This window comes from Callospermophilus lateralis, chromosome 13 (assembly GCF_048772815.1).
Source record: "Callospermophilus lateralis isolate mCalLat2 chromosome 13, mCalLat2.hap1, whole genome shotgun sequence".
NCBI lineage: Eukaryota > Metazoa > Chordata > Mammalia > Rodentia > Sciuridae > Callospermophilus > Callospermophilus lateralis.
Window position 1 is genome coordinate 31961797 of NC_135317.1, and position 20075 is coordinate 31981871.

Consider the following 20075-nt stretch of genomic DNA (forward strand, 5'->3'; position numbering starts at 1 on the left):
GTTACTCCACAAAACCACATCCCCCCCAAAGTGGACTATAACTAAATTGTTTCTTTAATTAACATTTCCAAACATGCTGGTCAAGCACAATTGGTTACACGCCAATCCAAAGCCTATGGCTCTGTTTACCTGGGATTGCTTTGTTCTCCAACTTCCAAAAATGCCCTGTGTTTGCACAAGATGAAAGTCTCAATTAGCAAAATATTTTAAGTATTTAAAATTCTGTGGGGGATCATTTACGTGAATAGGGGGACCAATCAATACAACTTCTTTTCAACCTCTGACTGTGGTCTTAGTTGAATCTGGAGCCAGAATTGCAGAAAGCACAGCGTATGGAGAAGCAGCGTGTTCAGATTCTAATCCAGATCTTTCTCTTAACTATATGACTTTAGGCAAGATATTTATTCACTTGTCTGCACCTTCGTTTTCTTGCCTAGAAACTGAGGAGTAAGACCAGGAGATTTCAAATGTCCCTTCCGGCTTGATTTCAGTCCTATTTCTGCTTCTGTGAAAACTGTCCTATAAAGACTTCTGCATTGATTAGGTATGGTGCTTTGGAATTGGAAAAACAACAACAACATTATTTTTCCCTGGCCAAATGACAGATTGAAGATGTCTTTGCAGTTTTTACGCAGGTGTCAAGGGGTCAAAATAACCTTCAAATTAATAGCCAAATCCAAATTCACAGTGATAATGCTGCCACAAAATATAGTCATGTATCACTTAACGATGGGGACCCATTGTGACAGATGCATCATTAGGTGATTTTGTTGTTGTGTGATAGAGTGTGCCTATACAAACCTAGAGGGTACATCATCCACTCAGTGTGGCCAGTTGATGTCATCAAGAGACATGAGGCTACTACCAGTGCAATAGGCCAGGCTGTCTTACTGTGACATTTTTTAAATAAATAGAAGCACACACTAAAGTAATGATACAAAGTATCAAAGGTTCAGGGGTGGGACTGGAGTTGTGGCTCAGGGGTAGAGCACTTGGCTAGCACATGCCAAGCACTGGGTTCAATCCTTAGCACCACATAAAATAAATAAATAAAATAAAGGTATTGTGTTCAGCCACAACTAAAAAAAAATTAGAAAAAAAGACACATAGGTATTCATAGTCTAGAAGATACATAAACCAGCAACAGTTGTTTATTATCAAGTATTACGTACTATGCATAATTGTGTGTGCTATGCCTTTACATGTAGGTCTGTTTCCATCAGCATAACCACAAATAGGGCAGTAATGGGCTGTTCTGTGACCGTATGGGTGCAGGGAATGTCGTTAGGGGACAGGGAGTTTTCAGGATCATTATTGTATATAAGGTCCCCTGTGGACCAAAACGTTGTTATGTGGTGCATGACTTTTATCTAAACACAAAACAGATATATTAAACTAAGACAGTGACAGTGACATCTTGATTCAGCTTTACTTCTCTGTATATTACCATGCAACTTTTATTCTCTACATTTTATGGTGTAGAGCAAAGGTACATTTCTGAGGGTCTCACTAAGGCTCAGACTAAAGGGCCCAACAGTGAGGCTGCAGGTAATAATGGAGCTTCCCCTAGAAGCACAACCTCACCAGCCTGACTGTATGAGCAGCCTCAGGCCATGCCACCACCTGGATACTAGTGATGCCTTGTGGTTTCCAAAGCACTGCTGCCCCTTCTTGCTGTAGAAGCCCAAACAGAAGTGGTAGTTATCACAGGGTGCAACACAATCCCGAAGAAGACTATTTGGTTAAACCAATGACAGGGCAATAAAGCCAATAACCCAGGCTGGGCCAAACTCAACCCAAAGCAGTCCTATGTCCCTGGTTAAAAATGGAAAGAATGTTCACATACACTCAAGGAATAACACACACACGGCAAAGTTAATTACACACAGAAATATCTACAAGGTACAAGGCACATTTAGCCACCCAACACCTCCTGTTTTAACTTCTGCACGTCCTCATGTTGAAGTCCCCCCGCAGAAGGGCAGTGCTACAGTTTGAACCATACAGTTTCTCTTGTGGGATTTAAAATGTTCAGATTATAAAACAACTAACATGTCAAGTGCATGGTTTTTTTTTTAAAATAAAGTTCTGGCCTAAGGTTCAACTCCAAATATGGAGTTAGCGTATTATGCTAGGACCTGAGTGAGAATTTACTCTCTGAATCAAAGAAGGGTTTGGCATGTAATATTAGGAAGACATATGCCAGACTGGTGTATCTTCCTGCTCCCATTTATTGGGGTATCTGTCCTGATTGTTTAGGGGCCCATGCCACGCCCATGTTAAATATTTCCAATGTCACCCTGCAGAACATGTATTTTGATGATGATTAGCAGAAATAACCAGGTGGAAAGTCATCATGTTAAACGTGTTGAGGAGGCCTGGGGTCGTGGCTAAGTGGTAGAGTGCTTGCCTAGTTCAATTCTCATCACTGTATATCAAAAAAACAAAAAACCATCAACAATTAAAAACATATTTAAAAAAAAGGTATTGAGGATACATTTCAAGTGAACTATCATTTTTATCATGATCTAGAAAAAGGAATAAATGTATCAAAGCTAGTGTGACACTGGGTCAAAAGTGTCATGTAAATGGAAGCTGATTTTTTTAGTCTTAGAAGGTCAAGACTCTAATGTTTCTAGGCCCCAAGGGTTATATTGCTTTCATAACTGGAGAACCATACTCAATATGCAAATGGACAATAAACCAAAATTAGAGACATAGTTACAAGAAAATTGCATAAAAGCAAAGTATTAGGCTAGAGCTTCATGATAATAAGAGGAAAACATTTCATTTATGGGACAGGTGAACAGTCCAGGTAGAGGTTAATAATGACAAAAACTGGGAGACAAATTTGAAACTTATGATTATTATGAAGTAAATCTATATCTGAGTAGAATGATCCAGAAAAAGTACCTTCAATTAAACCCAGTGCTGGGCACTCAAGATAGACCTGCGGGTTTTCCAAAAGATCCTTGGTTGTGGTAAAAGAATGGGATACGGATTTTTAATTATGGAAAACAAGAAATCTCATGCAACATTCTAGCCAAATTGAAAAGTTCAAGTTAATAAATCAATGATTGCCTCTTTCAGAAGGGATCCTTGAGAAGTTCCAAGTTCCCAGTCAGTGTTTTAGACAGAAATGGTTGCATTGTCCAAAATATGCCACGCTAGGTCATGCCAGGGCCACCCATGAGTTAGTTTTAATAAGGTCACATAAGAAAATTCCACATGAGAAAATTTCACATGAAAAAGCAATATATTTCCGATGTGACTCTGAGTTCAAATTAGGAGGAGGGTTTCTTCATGAGAGAGATCTATCAATATTCTTGTGATCTCCCCCTGGTAGAGAGGATTCTCCTTCCCCTGGTAGCAATTTTAAATGTCCCTTATGTGGCAAATGTGGTTCACCCAAGGGCTCTATGTTGGCTGTGAGCCAGAGAGGAGCAGATTTCTTGAAGGCTTTGTCAGACCAGCCCTCAGACACTGTGACGTGCCATCTCTCTCACTTAGATATGGACCAAGAATCCCAGTTGGAGAAGTTGTGGTGCTATCTTGCACCTGATTAGTTTGACTTTATTTAAGGGAAACTTTGAGTCCCTGAATTCTGATATATAAGTTCCTGGTGAGAACTGTTAGGACTTGAGTTGGTTAAGCTTTTTATCCTGATATTTAGACAAGAGTCTTCATTAAAATAAGATGGCTTGAAACCCCCAAATCTTAAGTGCTCTAGATCCAATTTAAAGTCTCAGCTCCAAAGTCCAGGTTAATGTCCTTTCTCTAAAGTATGTATGCATTGACAGCTGTTTTGTTTTTAAGCGTGGACAGTCTTTTAGAAGCTACAAATATAGTTCAGTGCTAAAATTATCTCATAAGTGTATCTTAGAAGACCCACTTTAAAAACTGGTAATACTTCACAAAGATTCTGTTGGGCATTCTTGGATATTGTGTAAATACTCATAGGTTTCTATGATTCCATATTTATACATATGTGACTGAGGTATTTTCTGTTATGCAGATCTTCTCTGAGTCTAAGGCTTTCACCTATTTTTAATATAGTTTCTTTCTGTCTTTTTTTTTTTTTTTTTTTTGGTCCAGAAGACATGTTAAAAGTTGGAAAACTTCTATATATTTGGTTGCTATTTTTTTTTTCTCCTTTCTAGAGTTGTTCTAGAAAATCTAATATTCTTTAGTTTGGGAAGATATTGCCTAGCTTTTGCATATACTATTATATGCTGGGCACAGACACACGATGTTCACTCTGGAAACCTGAGCCAGGTATCTCTGATCTCAACCTAAACCTGTGTCTCTATTAATTAAAAAAAAAAAAAAAAAAAAAAAAAAAAAGCAGAAAGAAGGAGAGAGAGGGCAAGAAAGTCAAGTGCAAGAGAGCCGTGTTAGTGTCAGAGCAAAGAAGAAAGGGCTGTCTGACCATGTGGCAAGTGCATAATTGCCACGTTGTTACCTTCTTCTCCTTGGGTGGCACTGTGGCGCCTGGCCTAGTGTCTTTAGCGTGACTGTCAGCCCGGGACTGCTCAGCATGACTGTTTGAATTTACTTCCATAAAGGAACACTTCTGGAATGCCTAAGGAATTAAAATAGTGAGGTTAACAGGGGTCCAAGTATACTAGGCAGAGAAGAAGGAAACAGGCAGGAATCCAGAAGCTCAGGAACCCCAGCACTGGGGTCCTGCCTGCAGTCACAGCAGGGAAGCAGCACCATGAAATCCTGCTCTCCACGGGCCCTCAAGTCAGCAGAACAGTTAGCTTAAGGGTGAACCTCCAGGACATCCTCACCAAGATAAAATGGGCAGAGCCCTTAAGAGGAACACCCTGGGGCTGGGGGTGTATTTTATGAGTAAGCACATACTTGACAGGCAGAAGACCCTGGGTTCAAACCTCAGGACCAAAAATAAAAATAAAAATAAAAAAAAGAGAGGAGAGGAGAGGAACACCCTTTCTTTTGTATGGGTGAACCTGATTTGCACTTTGTAGGGTTTCTTGCTCTGACCTTTGCAAGATATTGAATGTAAGTGAATTAAAACAAAAAGATCTTTTCCTTCATTCCTTTTTTTTTAAAACCAATTTTATTGTATTATAGGAAGAAGCTCACAGGACATTTTAAACCTTAAAAGTAATTTTTACTAATCCATTCTCTGAAATAGTTAACAGGTCCTACCCTGCTCTGAGGCTCATTTACAATGAAGTGACCCTCCTCAGCACCCACACATGCATTTCCAAATGGCCAGGGAGCTGCCTGTGCCCTGGAGATCTGCCTCTGAAAACTAACCATTGCCACCCTGGGAGCCAGAGGCTGGCTTTGTGGACACTGACTCAGGGAGGCCAGTTCCCTGGCAAAGAAAGAAAGAAATGGCTGTGACTAGAGGGTTGAGAAGGAAGTGGACATCCCCAGAGATTCCGGACACTTTGACCATGACAGCAGGAGAGTTGAGGACTCAGGAACCCAAGTTCATGAGTTTTCAACCAGTTAGTTTTGGGGAAAAGGACCGTCACCAAGGATTCTTCCAGAGAACAAGTAAATCAAAATCTCTGGGCCTTTTCCAATCCCCCAAATAATTCTAAAGTACAGCGAGGATTGAAAATCACTTATGTAGGGTTGGGGGTGTAGTTCAGTGCTAGAGTACTTGTCCAACATGCATGAAGCCCTGGGTTTGACCCCTAGCCCTGCCAAAAACAAACAAGCAAAAACCTCCACAAAGAAACAAAAATACCCTTATATAAATGCATCATCTCAAATAATTGTCTAGTATTTTCTTTATGTCAAATACAGCCGTTTGGAAATAAGTTGGCAGGCAGAAAGGAGAACTGGTGTCTTCTCTGTACTAACATTCCAGAACTGGTCCTAAAGTCCAAATATAGCTGATGGTGAGAGCCTCCTCTGCACTTTCTCCCATGGCTCTGCTTGTCTCTCTCTTCTTGCCCCCCTGCTTTCCCTGCTATCACAGAAAGCCAGTCCTGGCTCCCCTGAGAATCCCTGGCTTAAATGCCTGCCCATAGCCTTGCTTACTGAATCTACTCGCCATCTCTGTTGGGCTGTTAGGCCCTGGCTCTCAGAGCCTGTGTTTTCTTCTGATGCCTGGTGATGCTCTTGGAGGGGGCTGCAGAGTCTCCTCATCCTGCCCAGGATCTAACTCTAGAGGAAGAGGCAAAGAAATCATCAAGGCCCTTGGCCACTGGCCTAGCAGGTTGGTTCTTTGTCCCAGCAGGAGAGCCACCAGGGCTTGGCTGAGTTAGGGTCACAGCACGTCATTAATCACTGTTAAATGACCATCCACCATGGGGCCAGAGGCCAGATACTCCATGTAATGAAAAGTGGTCATCAAAGAGGGTATCAAAGATTAAGATTCAGTGGAGGGAGGCATTCCCAAGTGGCAGGTTGGAAGTGACTACAACGAATGTATGACTTCTCTTAAATGGCTTAAACCTGGATTATTCACAAATCTACAAGTTATTCACTTTACAAATCTATATGCTCCAACCATTCTAAAACCCTGAAAACAGTCTGATTTGGTGAAGGGATGTCCCAGGCCAGTCTGAGTTTTACTAAGGCTCAAAAGGGTTTACGCACATGACAGAACAATCGAGAATCCTATTTTCCCTTTAAAATCCAGCAGCTCAATTCCGACAGTTATTACCATGGAAACTAGTAGTGAAAAAGACATGATTTGAAAGACTCCCTACTCCAAACCGAGAAGGAGAATCCGTGGGCCTGCACAGCCCCAATGGTGCGCGGGGGGGGGGGGGGGGGGGGGGGGAAATGACATGTTCTAGAGCCCAAGAAGTGTGACTATCTGATAGATGGAAATATTCAGAGTTTAGTCTGGGAATTGTGTATGTGTCTCCAATTAGACAAGTTTTTAGAACACACTCTTAGGGAAGATTCTTGTCTATGATTAGAATGTGAGATATCAGTTTTGGATATAGTTCCTGTATCCCATCCTTAATCCTATGAGTGAAAAAGTAATAAGCATGTAAAGCTGATGAGGTATCATTTCTCAAATAGGCCAAGGCAAAGGCAGAGCACATTTTTTTCAGCTCTTCAGAATATCTGACAAGATGACATTCACGTAGAACAGGAACCTGGTATGAACTACAGGTGGTCATTCATTGGCATGACTCAAACAAAACTGGTCACTCTAAAGGTTAGAGCCAAAGAACAGGATCCACCTAAAGTGCGCTTCAATCAGTCCTTATCAAGGCAAGGCAATGGCTGGTGTTTCTAATCACCATCTTAATTGCTTTTGGGATGAAGCAAAGACTATTAAGACAGAAGGAAAAGAAAGAAAATCCTATGGCCAGTGCTAGGGAGGTGTACAAATGATTTTTTCTTTTCTTTTCTTTCTTTTTTTTTTTTTTTGGTTTGGGCATACATACATTTTTCTAAGATCCTAAAACCCAAATAACAAAAGCAAAAATATACTAATGAGATTTCCATAAAGAGCTTTCTCACAACAAAGGAAACAATTAATAGGGTAAGATAAAATTTTATGGATTGGTAGAAAACATTTGCAAGTTATGTATCAAATGTGGGGCTGATATGCAAAATATATAATAAGCAACTGAAATGATTCAATTATAATAAAATAAATAACCCTATTAAAATGGGAAAATTACTTGCATAGTCATTTCTCCATAGAAGATAATCACATAGCAAATAGATTCTTGGCAAAGATGCTCAACATCACTGGTGAGATTCCTCACACGTCTCACAGGCACCCCAAGAGCCTGGTATGGTGCCATCTTGGAAAAGTGGAGGCCAAGGCTAGAGGACGAAGCTTATGCGTCCTAGCTCCAGGGGCCCCTCCCCAGCCTTCTCTAGCTAACCAATCTGTGAAAGCCGTGTCTAGAGAGTCCCGGATGAGATGGTAGAGAGTCAATGGCAGTCACCTCACTCACATACCTGGAGTTCTGCCATTATTTTGTCTCCTTCTTCTTCTTCTTCTTCCTCATCTTTCAAGGAAGACGCAGTGACTGGTGGAGGGGATGGGGCCCAGGCTGAAGCAGGCTCTTCTGCTGGACATTTTGTGGCTCTTGTCTGTGGGCTTGAACCAACATCTTCACCGCTGGCCTGTGGGAAATTCAAACCACAGATAATGGCTTAACACCTCTTAGGTACCAGCAAAAAAGTGACAGATTCACACGATCCCTCATCATCTGATCCCTTGGCTCCCTGGCTTCACACTTAGCTGAAAGGCTAGTTTGGGTTTTCGTTTTGACAACTCGTCATTTTGGTAAGTGGATTGAAGAACTGTAATAAAATCAAAACTCAGCATCCAGGCCTTTTAAGAAAGGCCACCTCCCATCCTCCATTTCCTTGGAAATTGTATTTTACATTTAATGTGACAAAACTTGCCAAGTTAAGCGGGAGCTATAGCTCACTTAACATCTTTCTGTATAAACCCTCACCTGTGTCAGCTAAGCCACTACCTTTGTAAGATACCTTCCTTTCACTCCCCCTTCTTCCCCTATTTTCAATCTTCCTGTTTGGGAAGTAACTTATGACTTATTTTTTGTTTTGGTAACGGGGACTGAACTCGGGGGTGCTCAACCACTCACAGAGCAACATCCCCAGCCCTTTTTATTTTATTTACAGACAGGGTCTCGCTGAGCTGTTTAGGGCCTCGAGAAGCTGTTGAGGCTGGCTTTGAACTGGTGATCCTTCTGCCTCGGCCTCCAAAGTCACTGGGATTACAGGTATGTGCCACCAGGCCTGTGACAGCTTGTGATTCACGCATAAATCAATGCAGTGAAAAGTCAAGTCAGGATAAAACCTGGATGCGAGTCTAATCTAGTCACATCAGCTGGGTTTTCCCACCTGTGGCACTCCTTGGGCCTTTAGTTTAGTTGAGGTTCTATTTCTCTTCTCCACATCACTGCTTTTATGTTTGAACACAGAGCACCTTGTCTAAGGGTATCATCGCGCCCCCAAACCAGTTTACTAGGAATCAACCCGTCAGACCTTGGTAGTGATGATCTCCTTCCTGCCAGTGTAGACCACATCACCAGATCTCGTGGTAGTGAGCCCCGATCCAGGCAGGTAACTTCTCCGAGGAGGAGGAGGAGGGGGAGGGGGTGACTTCCCCCCCAGCTTGTCCAAGTCTGGTTCTGAATTTGGTGAGTCTTCTGGAAAACAATGTGCCATTGTGATTTTTTTTTTTTCAAGATAATGTTCAAAAAGTCCAGTGTATTGCTATAAGTTTAAAGAATACTGACTTAAAAATTTTGTCTTTCCCATGTAGCAATGATTAAGCATATAGACCCCAAAGATCAACTGGATTGAAATCTCAGAAAGACCCTGCACAAATGACCTAACTTCTCTGTGTCTCAGTTTTCTCATCTATTGAATGGGTATTCATTATCAAATTAATTTTTAATGACACAAAAAAGCTGATTGTCACTTGGAAAAACGAGGAACTAAAGGTAATTCCAAAATGCCTCATGTGTCCTCCAGCATCTTCAGTCCCTCGGTGAAAAGACAGATGTATCAAGAGGGATGTGTGTGGGGAATGTTAGAGTAGGATCTAGCTGAGGGAGAGCCAGAGAGGAGATCAGACAAGGGGGACAAAGGACAAAGCCAGAGAGGAAGTGAATTATTTTTTAAAAATTAGGGTCATGGTTACGTGGTTGAAAAAGATTCTTTCTGCTAAAAAAAAAAAAAAAAAAAAAAAAAAAGGAGGCAGTAAGTGTAGAAATCAGTATTATAAATCAACATTAATTTCTGGTCACACATTTCTAGAGGCCTGAACATTAGTGGATTATTTCTGAGAAGGAATCAGAGTATTAAAAACAACAACAGTAATAAAAAATACAACAGTAAATAATAGAACATTTTAACTAAGGAAAAATATGCTTGGGAGTTACTTAAAACATTTATGCAAAACCCTTTTCAATCTGAAAGAATAAAAAGGGAAAATGAGGCACGTTAATAAAATTGATGTTATATTTTTGTTGTATAAATGCAAGAAGGAAAAATTATGAGAACTACATAAAGCATCAAAGGACGGTAAGGCAAAATGAATGATGGGGCAGAACAGACGTCCACAAGATAAATACCTAATGAGTGGGTCATTTTAGCTATCAGAAATTCTTCCTGGGGACTTGGAGAGACAAGCCATCTTTGTGAGAGAAGAGTCCCTCCCAGGGTCCTACCCTCTTGGAGCAGTTGTTGCCTGGCTGTCCAGGGGCCCCAGATAGGCCTCATGCAGATGGCATGTGGGATAGGGTGGGGCAGGGGCACTGAGGCCTCTGAGCAGAGGCTGTTGGGCGGGGGGAGTTTCAGTGAGTGCAGCCTTGGAGAATGAAATGTGGTAGGGAATATTCCATGAATTTTCAATCCAATCCACTTAATGTTCCTTAACAAGCAAGTCCAGATGGTGATTCCTTTTCAAATTAATTTTAATGGTTGGACGAAGTATTGTTGAATGTGACATGGCAGAGACTTTAGGCTGCAAGTAAAATAACATCTCTGTACATAATTTTAAGATCCGAGTAAGGGATGTGCCTTGTAATTAGTGAAAGATTCTATAGTTTGAGTTTTTAAAGTTATATTCATGCATCACTTAAAAATAGGGAGACAAGCTGAGAAATGTGTTCGTAGGTGATTCTGTCAGTATGTGAACATCACAGGATGTACCTACACAAACCATGATGGCTACAACATCACTCAGTGATACGATCTTACAGGACCACCATGGTATGTGAGGGCCACTGTGGGCCACACGTTATGTGTGCATGACTGTATTTTATGTTCGTATTGACACGTTGATGCTTCAACTTCCATGATCGAGTTGGTTAAATGTACATTCTAATAATTTTCTCAAAGGTAGAATTTCACCTGATGATTGACATAATATTCCCTGGGGAACTCCTAAAAGCCACCATTTTCTTTCTGGTGGGGGTGGTGGTGGACAAACAGCTCTTCTTTTAAATGCAGGCCTCATACTCTCCAATCTTCTGCTCTAAGTGTCATATGTTCACAGGAAATAGAGAAGCAGGAAAATTACCTTTTTCTTTATGGGACACTATCTGGCATCCTAACACCCAACATGGCTTCCTGCCACAGTGAGAGGTAAAAAGTCGTAGCAAGGATCTAAGGAACACCTGGGGATTCACTTTATACGATTCTGGAGAAGTGAGACCTTGGTCCTGTTGTCCAGCACAAGCTCACAGGAGTGACATCCCTCTGAGTGGAAGACACCCCACACTGGCAGCTCTGGCTGGGATCATCCTCACCTGAGAGTTCCCCCTTGTCCACGGGGGCATCTCCCTTTGGCAATGGGGCCGAGGCTGGTGGCATCTCCAGGTTTGGAATTGACTTCATGATGTTGGCCTGAGCTTCTTCCAGGAGCTTCTCAAACTCTTTCCCATTATAATGGTCCAGATTTTGCCTTTTCTCTTCCCATTTCCTTTCTGCTTTCTAAAGGGAAATGGCAAAAGAAGACAGTTTAAAAACCAGAGGGGAAAGCTAATGTAGTCTGGAGATTTCACATTGAAGTTGGGCATGCAACTCAGTTAAAATGTTGACAAGATAATGTCCCGGTTTTCCTTGGAGGGACAACTGCACACATCAGATGAGTCCTGGCTACCTGACCCTTCTGCTGTCTGCCACATCATCTAGAACTACATGGCTTGACATTTCAGCCCAGGTGACAGTCATCCACAGAGAAGCAAGCTCAGAAACCCAAATCTACTCCTTAAATGATCACTGAGCCCTTATAACATACTTCTACCAATACAGAATAAAAAGGGACACTGATAAAGCTGTCAAAGTTACGTTTTTCACTACCAAGTTTTTGCTTTTTAAAGTAATTTTCATTGTAGAGGATATGTGCAAACAAATGAAAACCGCAACACTCAGAACAAAATAATCCTGTTCTGTCCTGATTATACACTGTGTGTGTGTGTGTGTGTGTGTGTGTGTATGTACATACTGAAATATCACATAGTATTTTGTTAATATGTACACTTTTCATGTTTTTGTGTCAGTTAATAAAAGATAAAATTAATTTTAAAAATCCTACATCTTAGTTCCACTCCTAAGCACTAAGAACTGCTATGTGAACCTTTCTTGGTCATGGTTTTTTTTTTTTTTTTTTTAAAGTGGGGGGATATTTTTTGGATGACTTCTGGCTTCAGTAAGTTCCATAACAGAGGTACATTAAAAATATTTTTAAATCCCTATTTTAAAGGACATTTCTCCTGTGATTTTACAGATGGTTCATTAATCATTCTAGAAAGGCAGAATGGAAATTAGCCCCAGAACTGGTGGAACCTCAGAATACAAGATATGGAAAAGATCACTGAATCAACACACTTTATGTAGGAGTTTGGGGTCCAGTAAGATGAAGAATTTGCTCAATATAATCAGTACCCTCATTTATTTTTTCTTCTTAGCATTTACTATCAGATGGCATATACATGTTCTCAGTCTCCCTACAAGTAGGTAAGGTTCTTGAGGACACAGACCTTATCTTTCTGTTCACTGCCTATCCCAGATCCTAGGAGGGCTCAGCATCTCTACTGAATGAATAAGGTTCATTCCACTTGTTAGGGACTAAACTGACAGAAAGACCCAGGTCTCCCTATTTGTGGATCAGGGCATTTTTAGGAGATGATTTATTCTCTTCTCAAAACAAAATATACAAATCACAATGATTATTATGCTAAGTTCTTAAATATCCATATTCTTTTAGAAATTTTTTTGGTGGGGGAAGGGTACCAGGGATTGAACCCAGGGGCACTTAACCAACTAAGTCACATTCCCAGTCCTTTTTTATTTATTTATTTTTTATGTTTTGAGACATGGTCTCCATAAGTTGCTTAGGGCTGAGGCTGGCTTTGAACATGTGATCCTCCTGCTTCAGCCTCCTGAGCTGGCTTTGAACATGTGATCCTCCTGCTTCAGCCTCCTGAGCTGCTGGGATTAGAGGTGTATGCCACCCCACCTAGCAATATCCATATTCTTAATGGATATTTGTGAAATAAAAGTGTCATCAGACTGACACCCTTTAAGTATTGAGATAAAGTGATGAGATGTCTTAAGAGGCAGATTATAAATTCTCAGGAGGAAAGGGGATATTCCCCAGCTTCTCTATCAGGCATTAAGGGACAGAATCAAAGCCCAGAAGATCCTATAAGAAGCAATATTGATTAATTAATTTTTGCAATTCTGGGGATTGATCCTAGAGGTACTCAACTAGTAAGCTACATCCCTAGGGCTTTTTATTTTTTATTTTGAGACAGGATCTCATTAAGTTGCCAAGGCTGTCCTTGAACTTGCAATCCTCTTGCCTCAGCCTCTCAAGTACCTGGGATTACAAGTGTGTGTCACTGCACCTGGCAATAAGAAATTTTTAAATATTGCTGACTTGGATCAGGGGTACAGCTTTTAATTCTGGAACACAGAGAAGCTACATGGATAATGCTGTCAAAGGTATATTTTTCACTACCAAATTTCTGGTCATGACTGTGGCCACATTGGTTTTAAGAGGTCATCTCAACATACCCACCCTGAGTTAGTCCCTGATGACTTTCAAGAAAGGCAGGAAGGATTAGGACTGGGTTGCTGGGGACAGAGCACTGAGCTACAGGGTACAAAGGAAAGGCTATGAGGTAAGAGGAAAAAGAGCTATGGGAGCAAAATACAGGGTTTAAAAAAAGAATATTTAAAAACAGTGTGTTTTTCTACATGTTGGGTTTTTCTTTAATTTTTTTGAGGTGTTTGGGATGGAACCCAGGTCCTCACATATGCTAAGCAAGTGCTCAACCACTGAAATACACTTCCAGCCCTCACTTGATCTTTTTTTTTTTTTTAATATATGTATTTTTAAGTTGTAGATGGACACAATACCACTATTTTACTTGTTTATTTTTATGTGAGACCCAGTGCCTCACACAGCTAGGTAAGCACTCTACCACTGAGCCACAACCCCAGCCCCCTCACTTAAGATCACTTTCTCTTTCCATTTTGACTGCCTTTGCTTTTCATTCTTAGAGGACTATGATTTGCCATTCAGCTTCCTTAATTCTAGACCTACTACCACAATCAATCCTCTATATTGTCTCCAGATTAATTTCTTAAAGATGCTATTTTTTAAAAAATCACGGGTCAGATCTGTAGTATTATTTCTCTGACACCTTCAAAATAAGCTCCACACATTTCTCAAATTGGTTTCATCTATTTACCCATCTTTATGTCTTCAGTTCCAGTTAAACAGGCTTACTATGAACTCAGCCTCTGCTCCAGCATCCCTCCATCCCAAAGTGCCACAACACCTTCCTCTGCTTGTCACCAATCTTCTGTCTTTCAGGATCAGTAGTAACTCTCCCCAGGTTGCCTTTAGCACAGGGGAAACTCAAGCCAACACCCACTGGCTCAGGAAACTGATTGTCACCTCTCTCCCCAATTTCCTGCTCAGTGATGTCATACTGTAGCTTGATTTTGCCACGGTGGGAGAATGTACACCACGGAAATTGGCAAATGCCAGAAATCAGAGCTTTCTTCCAGAGAGCTGGTTGTTAAATATTTACCAGCATACCATTGACTTATATTCCAACTAAAGGTTAGGTGTCATCTTTCTCAAATCTTATGACCTTTCCCTTAACTTGGCTATGGAATCCTATCCCCAATTGAAGAAAAAAAAAATCTATCTTTGGTAAAAATATATCTTTGATCCACAAATGAATTCATACACACACTCTCTCTATAATTAGACTGTAACTCATTTAGGGAAAGGACCTGTTAATGGGGTGATGAGAAATGGAAACAAGACTCTACCTCAATGGACACTGCCCTGTTCTTGGCACTCACACTGTGGATTTCCTCAATGAACAAGCTCTGCATGGTGGAACCATTCGTGGGTGTCTGAGGGGACTGTGGGGCTGGAGCTGACTGCGGTGCAGAGGTTACTTCCTGTGTGACTGCAGGAGGGTTGGCTGTGTGGGTACCAGTCCCGACAGGCAAGTTCTGGGCAGGGTTCAGCAGGGCCAGGGAGTGCTGGGAGGGCTGGATGACCACAGGAGAGCTCTGCGCGTGGTGAACGGTCATGCCAGACAAAGGCACCACTTCCGACTTCACATCGCCAGGGACTCCCGTGCCATGGAAGGGCTGGCTGGGGCCATGGGCTGCTTCCTCCTGGTTCTTCAAGACTTCGGCGGCTGTGGCCTTTTCCATAGCGACATACTGTGCGGCTTGGGCTGCATCGGTGCCCTTCAGGAGCCCATCGGTGACATGTCTAGGAGAAATCATGCACAGTAGAATTACCTGCTAAAATATGTCACTTCCATCTTGTCACCGTGGTGTACTCGAAGGCCATGCATCCCAGAGCTGGGTGAGATCAAAACATGCAAAACTCAGAGTAGCTGCTGGGGGGTGAGGGTTTCCATGGCAACTCCCTAAAGCTCCTGATGGCTCCTAGTTATCTAGGGCTGCTTCTCCAGGACTTTCCCAGGAGATGATCTCATTCCCTTTTTCACTAGCACTGTTGTGCCCAGACTGATGCCAGCCTGTCACTGTTCGGATGGTGGTGACATGACATGAACAACAGGATTCTAACAACACTCTGACTCCACCACCTGATCCTGGCCTGTGCAGACCTTCCTGAAGCCTCCAGCCACCCTCCATCCATTGGCAGACACGTCAAAAGGTAACCTGCCTTCTAATTCCTTCTGTTGTTCTCTGACAGCCCCACCTGGACCCAGCCAAATCTTTCTGCAAGGTCATCATGGATGACTCTAGTGCAATATTGTGCTTGGTCCTCATCCTCCTCTGCTTTGGGGAGTCATTCATGGATGTGTCCATCTCTATCCATGCTTCAGAGGAAAAGGCAGAACCTTTGCTGATAGACGTGCCTGTGTTTGAGTGTCAGTTCTACCATGTTCTAGTTATATAACACTGGGATCATCACCTTTTTGAGCCTCAGAAACTTTCCTGTAAAATGTAAGGATGGTGACGATGACAATGGTCGCAATGCTTTCCTTGGGGATTGTTAGAACTAATGTTGTGAAGTTGCGATATAAGACGATGTCACGCCTGTAACTTGACCCATAACTTCAGAGTCCTACAATCCCTTCTTATTAAAGTACTCTCTTCTCTCTCTTCTGATTTGAAAAGAAAAAGAAAAAGACACTGTATTTTTTGACTCTCCTCTGTTACTTACTACTTTCTTTACTTTTGACTTTACCAACCCCAGGCTTTTAACTCTCCAGGGATTTCCCAAGATTTGTTCTCTCCTATCTCTACCAATTTACTTGGCTACTACTTCCATTTTCAGTAATCATCTCCATGAAGGTGACTTTGACTTAAATCCTCCCTTCGTCTCTTCCTCCCTCTCCTCTGCTGTCCCCCTCCTTTCTCCCTCTCTTGCTCTGAACCAGGCCACGATCCCCCACAACTCTGTCTCTGGAACTTACCCGCTATTCTGGGTGCCTGGTAGAAATCTCTTCCAACATCTCAAATTCCACTTGTGCCAAACCACTTGGGCATTTTTCCAAGCTCCTAAGTATGCTCTGAACTGTGACCATTTGTCGCCTGCCTCACCTTCTCTGCCATGTGTACGGTCATCTGCATGTCCTTAGGAACATGCACATTCCCACCTTCATCCTTCGGTCTTCCACCATGCCGAATATCACGTTATGCACAAACATGTTAGTACAAAATTAACTATAAATACGCTTGTGATGGGCACCCTGATAGAAGTTAAAATTAATTTTATTTTGAGTTGTTCGACTTGTTTTATGTACCATTGTCACCACTGAGTATTTATAAGTAAAAATGTCATGTAATGTTCAAAACCCACAATCCTGTCTTCTATCACTCTGTGCTGGCTCTCAACACATCCTGTAACTGCTTTTCAGGGATTGAAAGGGAAGGGAAGGGAGAATGAGCAGTGTTACCTGGCAGTTCATGCTCTATTTTTGCTTAATAAGGTTGCTTTGTTTTTCTTTTTCTTTTTGTGACCTTGTGGGTGAGTTACCACATTTGGGTTAAAGCTTCATAAAGAATTAGTTTAACAGATTTTTATCCTATTGGAAGAAAAAGTTCCTTTGGAGATTTAAAATATGTGACTTTATGAAAAAAATTTAACACACATGCAATGTCTTCCTGTATACAGTCAGAGGTGGACTTCACAGGAGGGGGCATTTTTTATTTTAATTTGGATTCCTTTAGCATCCTGTGCTTACACACTTGCTATAGAGGGTTATCTCAAAAGGGGCTTTTCTGAGGTTATTCATTGCTAGAAAAATTTAATCTGCTCCTCACGCTTAATAATTTGCCTTAGTTAACTGTGAACTTCATATACTTTTCTTCTAAATCTGATCAAATGATTATAGTCAGTGATTAAAATCCCCACAAGAAAGTTTCCTACATGTTACTTCTGTTTGGGACCTACTCTCAAATCTGGTCCAGAAGGGGAACTTTTTGATCTTATTAAAAAAACCCTAAAACTTCAGGGACTGCCATTGTAGGGCTGTGGCTTATTTTTGGTTGTTGTTTAGTATCTATTCCTCATGGGAGAGAGTAATTTTTATAAGGATAGGGTCCCACTTGTCTTGTTTATTACTGTCTCTATATACCCAGCACCAAGGCTGGGCACAGAGAATGTTACTGAACTTTACTGCATCCCTGGCTGTGAGGTAAGAACCAACAGCCACTCTGGAGTCAAAAGATCTGTTCACAACCCAGCCCCACCTCTCACCAGCAGTGAATGTCCCCAAGCCTCAGATTCTACCTATAAATAATGAAATAACAGTGCCTGGAGTGGATGAGGTAATACGCATCAAGGGTTCTGTCCTGCATCTGATACATAGAAAGTGCTGGGAGGTCCAGGTTATCCTTATTATTAGATTGAGAAGAGAGAGATCCAATTGTAACTCAAAGACAGAGCATACAGGATGTTATTTACCAGGGTGCTTCCAAATCCTTCATGCTTATATGTTGGCATCTCCCCACCCCATGCTGGGGATTGAACTCAGGGCTTTGCACATGCTAGGCTAGGGCTCTGCTGCTCAGTTGCACTCCTAGGCCTGTGAACACTCTTGAGTGGGTTATGGAGTTCTGAATTTTTCTTTTCAATGAAAGTCATGGGTCATTCAGTGATTTCTTTAATCTTTCCCTATAGTAACCCTTCCTGATGAGCAGGTTCACCCTGGGTACGGGACTGGCTCATGCCACTTCAGGAGTCTTAGTTCTCTTTTCTAGATGGCACCAACACACTCTCAGATACTCCTTCAGTAGGAAATTTAAGAGAGACTTATTTATTTCTATTCACTTTCTCCAAACCAAAGTCTTCTATGCCTCTGGAATGAAGGAGGCTAATAGACTACTTTGATTTAGCCTTCAACTTCAAAGTGTTACTAACAAAACAAAACCAAGCCAAAGAAGAAAACCAACTTTCAAATGATTTTTTTAAAAGAAATGTTGACTGTGTCTACTCATTTTATTATTTTATTTTCTTGTGGTGCTGGGGACGGAACCCAGGACCTCATACATGCCATAAACGTGCTCTACCACTAAGCTGCACCCCAAGCCCATGTCTATTCATTTTAAGTCATAGAATGGGTTCAATGCTGCAAGTCTATGCTGAAGAATTAGAACCTTGAGGTATATTGCAATGAAAGCCCTGGGGTGGAAGGAGTCGTGGTTTCCAGAAACAAGATTTGATAAGTCATGACATGACCTTGGACGCAGGCTCTTGGATGGTGGCAGAACCTGGGCCTTCAACATGCACTCCGGTCTCTCCGGCCCACCCCCTCAGCAGACCTTCCTAGTCTGGGGGTGCGGGGGTTCCCAGTTACCTCCGCAGCATGGTCAGGATGTCTGTCATGCTGCGCACACGTTTTAGGAGACTGTCCAGCTTATGTGGCTCCTCCTTCAGAAACCGCACGGCCTCGACCTCTATGCGCAGGACGGCTCTCATCTTGTTTTGTAAGGTTGGAAATTCTCCTGTAGGCCAAACCAGCTGGTGATTATAAGAGAATGGCAGAACCACCACCCCCATCCTGCACCCTGACACTGGATAGCACTGAGAAGTATGGGATTCACATGTCTGTGGGAAGGGCGAGGCAGGGTTAAGAGAATAGGAAAATGTCAGATCAAGTAACTTTGCGCAAGGTCACAGCTCCTTTAGGCCTGTTTCCTATATATTTGGGTTAAGGCCAACTGCACCTTGGGGTTATGTTTAAAGAGTTTGGCACAGGTGTCTGGGAACACTGTATGGGCCCAGCAAGTAGGAAAATTAATAGTAAGTGTTATCAGCATCATTAGTCTTGAATCTTACAGAACCCACTAAGTATAAACTTCAAGAAGGTAGGATGTTTGTCTGTTTTGCTCAGTGATGTATCCCAAGTACCCAGGACAGTGTCTGGCATGTGTAGTCATTTTATGAATAATTGCTTGTATACTTGCATGAATGAATCCTTCACTATTTAACATATATATACACACATGTATGCATATATATACAAATGTAATACATATAAATTATCTATCTATCTATCTATATCTATCTATCTATCTATCTATCTATCTATCTATCTATCTATCTATATTTACTTATTTTAAATGGAGTCTCATTACACTAACCAGGCTGGTCTTGAACCCCTGGGCTCCAGCCATCCTCCTGCCTCAGCCTCCACAGTAGCTGGGATCACAGGTACACATCAACAAACTTGACACCTATTTGACAGACCTTTAAGCATCTCAGGAAACACACTTCAGACTTCTCCCCTCTAGTGGAATGCTCACCTTTCAGGGTGGCTACTGCTTCTCCCACTTGTCTTAGGAGGAAAGCGCCATCTTCCACGTCCTTGAGAGTAACCACTCGGCCAGCGGATGAAGAGTCCTTCTTCAAGTCTTCAACAAAGTCTTCCAACTCACTGTGGGGGAAGCAGACAGCAGACAGCTCAACAGTGAGGTCCTCAGGAAGGATGGGTACAAAGGCCGAGTGCTCGCCTGGTCTCCAGTTTCACAGTGTCCAACCCTCCTAAGCCTTTCACTTAGATGCCGAGAGCACAGTAGAACAGCAGCTGGGTTTGGCTTGGAATATTCCCTGAGGTGTA

The 20075-nt window shown here is 41.9% G+C and overlaps 1 protein-coding gene across 14 annotated transcripts in view; it reads right to left on the reverse strand.

The window, feature by feature from the left end:
• Nucleotides 1-20075, reverse strand: part of Kiaa1217 (KIAA1217 ortholog) — a 458856-nt gene that overhangs the window by 5021 nt on the left and 433760 nt on the right. For 6 of the 14 annotated variants that reach the window (XM_076832182.1, XM_076832181.1, XM_076832179.1 and 3 more), the window contains 8 exons: nt 19762-19892; nt 18813-18960; nt 14794-15250; nt 11250-11433; nt 8977-9140; nt 7918-8085; nt 4463-4582; nt 130-165 (listed from right to left, as the gene is read on the reverse strand). In XM_076832182.1, coding sequence (XP_076688297.1) covers nt 130-165; nt 4463-4582; nt 7918-8085; nt 8977-9140; nt 11250-11433; nt 14794-15250; nt 18813-18960; nt 19762-19892 — 1408 coding nt within the window. The remainder of the gene's footprint in view (nt 1-129; nt 166-4462; nt 4583-7917; nt 8086-8976; nt 9141-11249; nt 11434-14793; nt 15251-18812; nt 18961-19761; nt 19893-20075) is intronic. The other 8 variants (XM_076832183.1, XM_076832190.1, XM_076832188.1 and 5 more) reach the window with 4 other exon arrangements.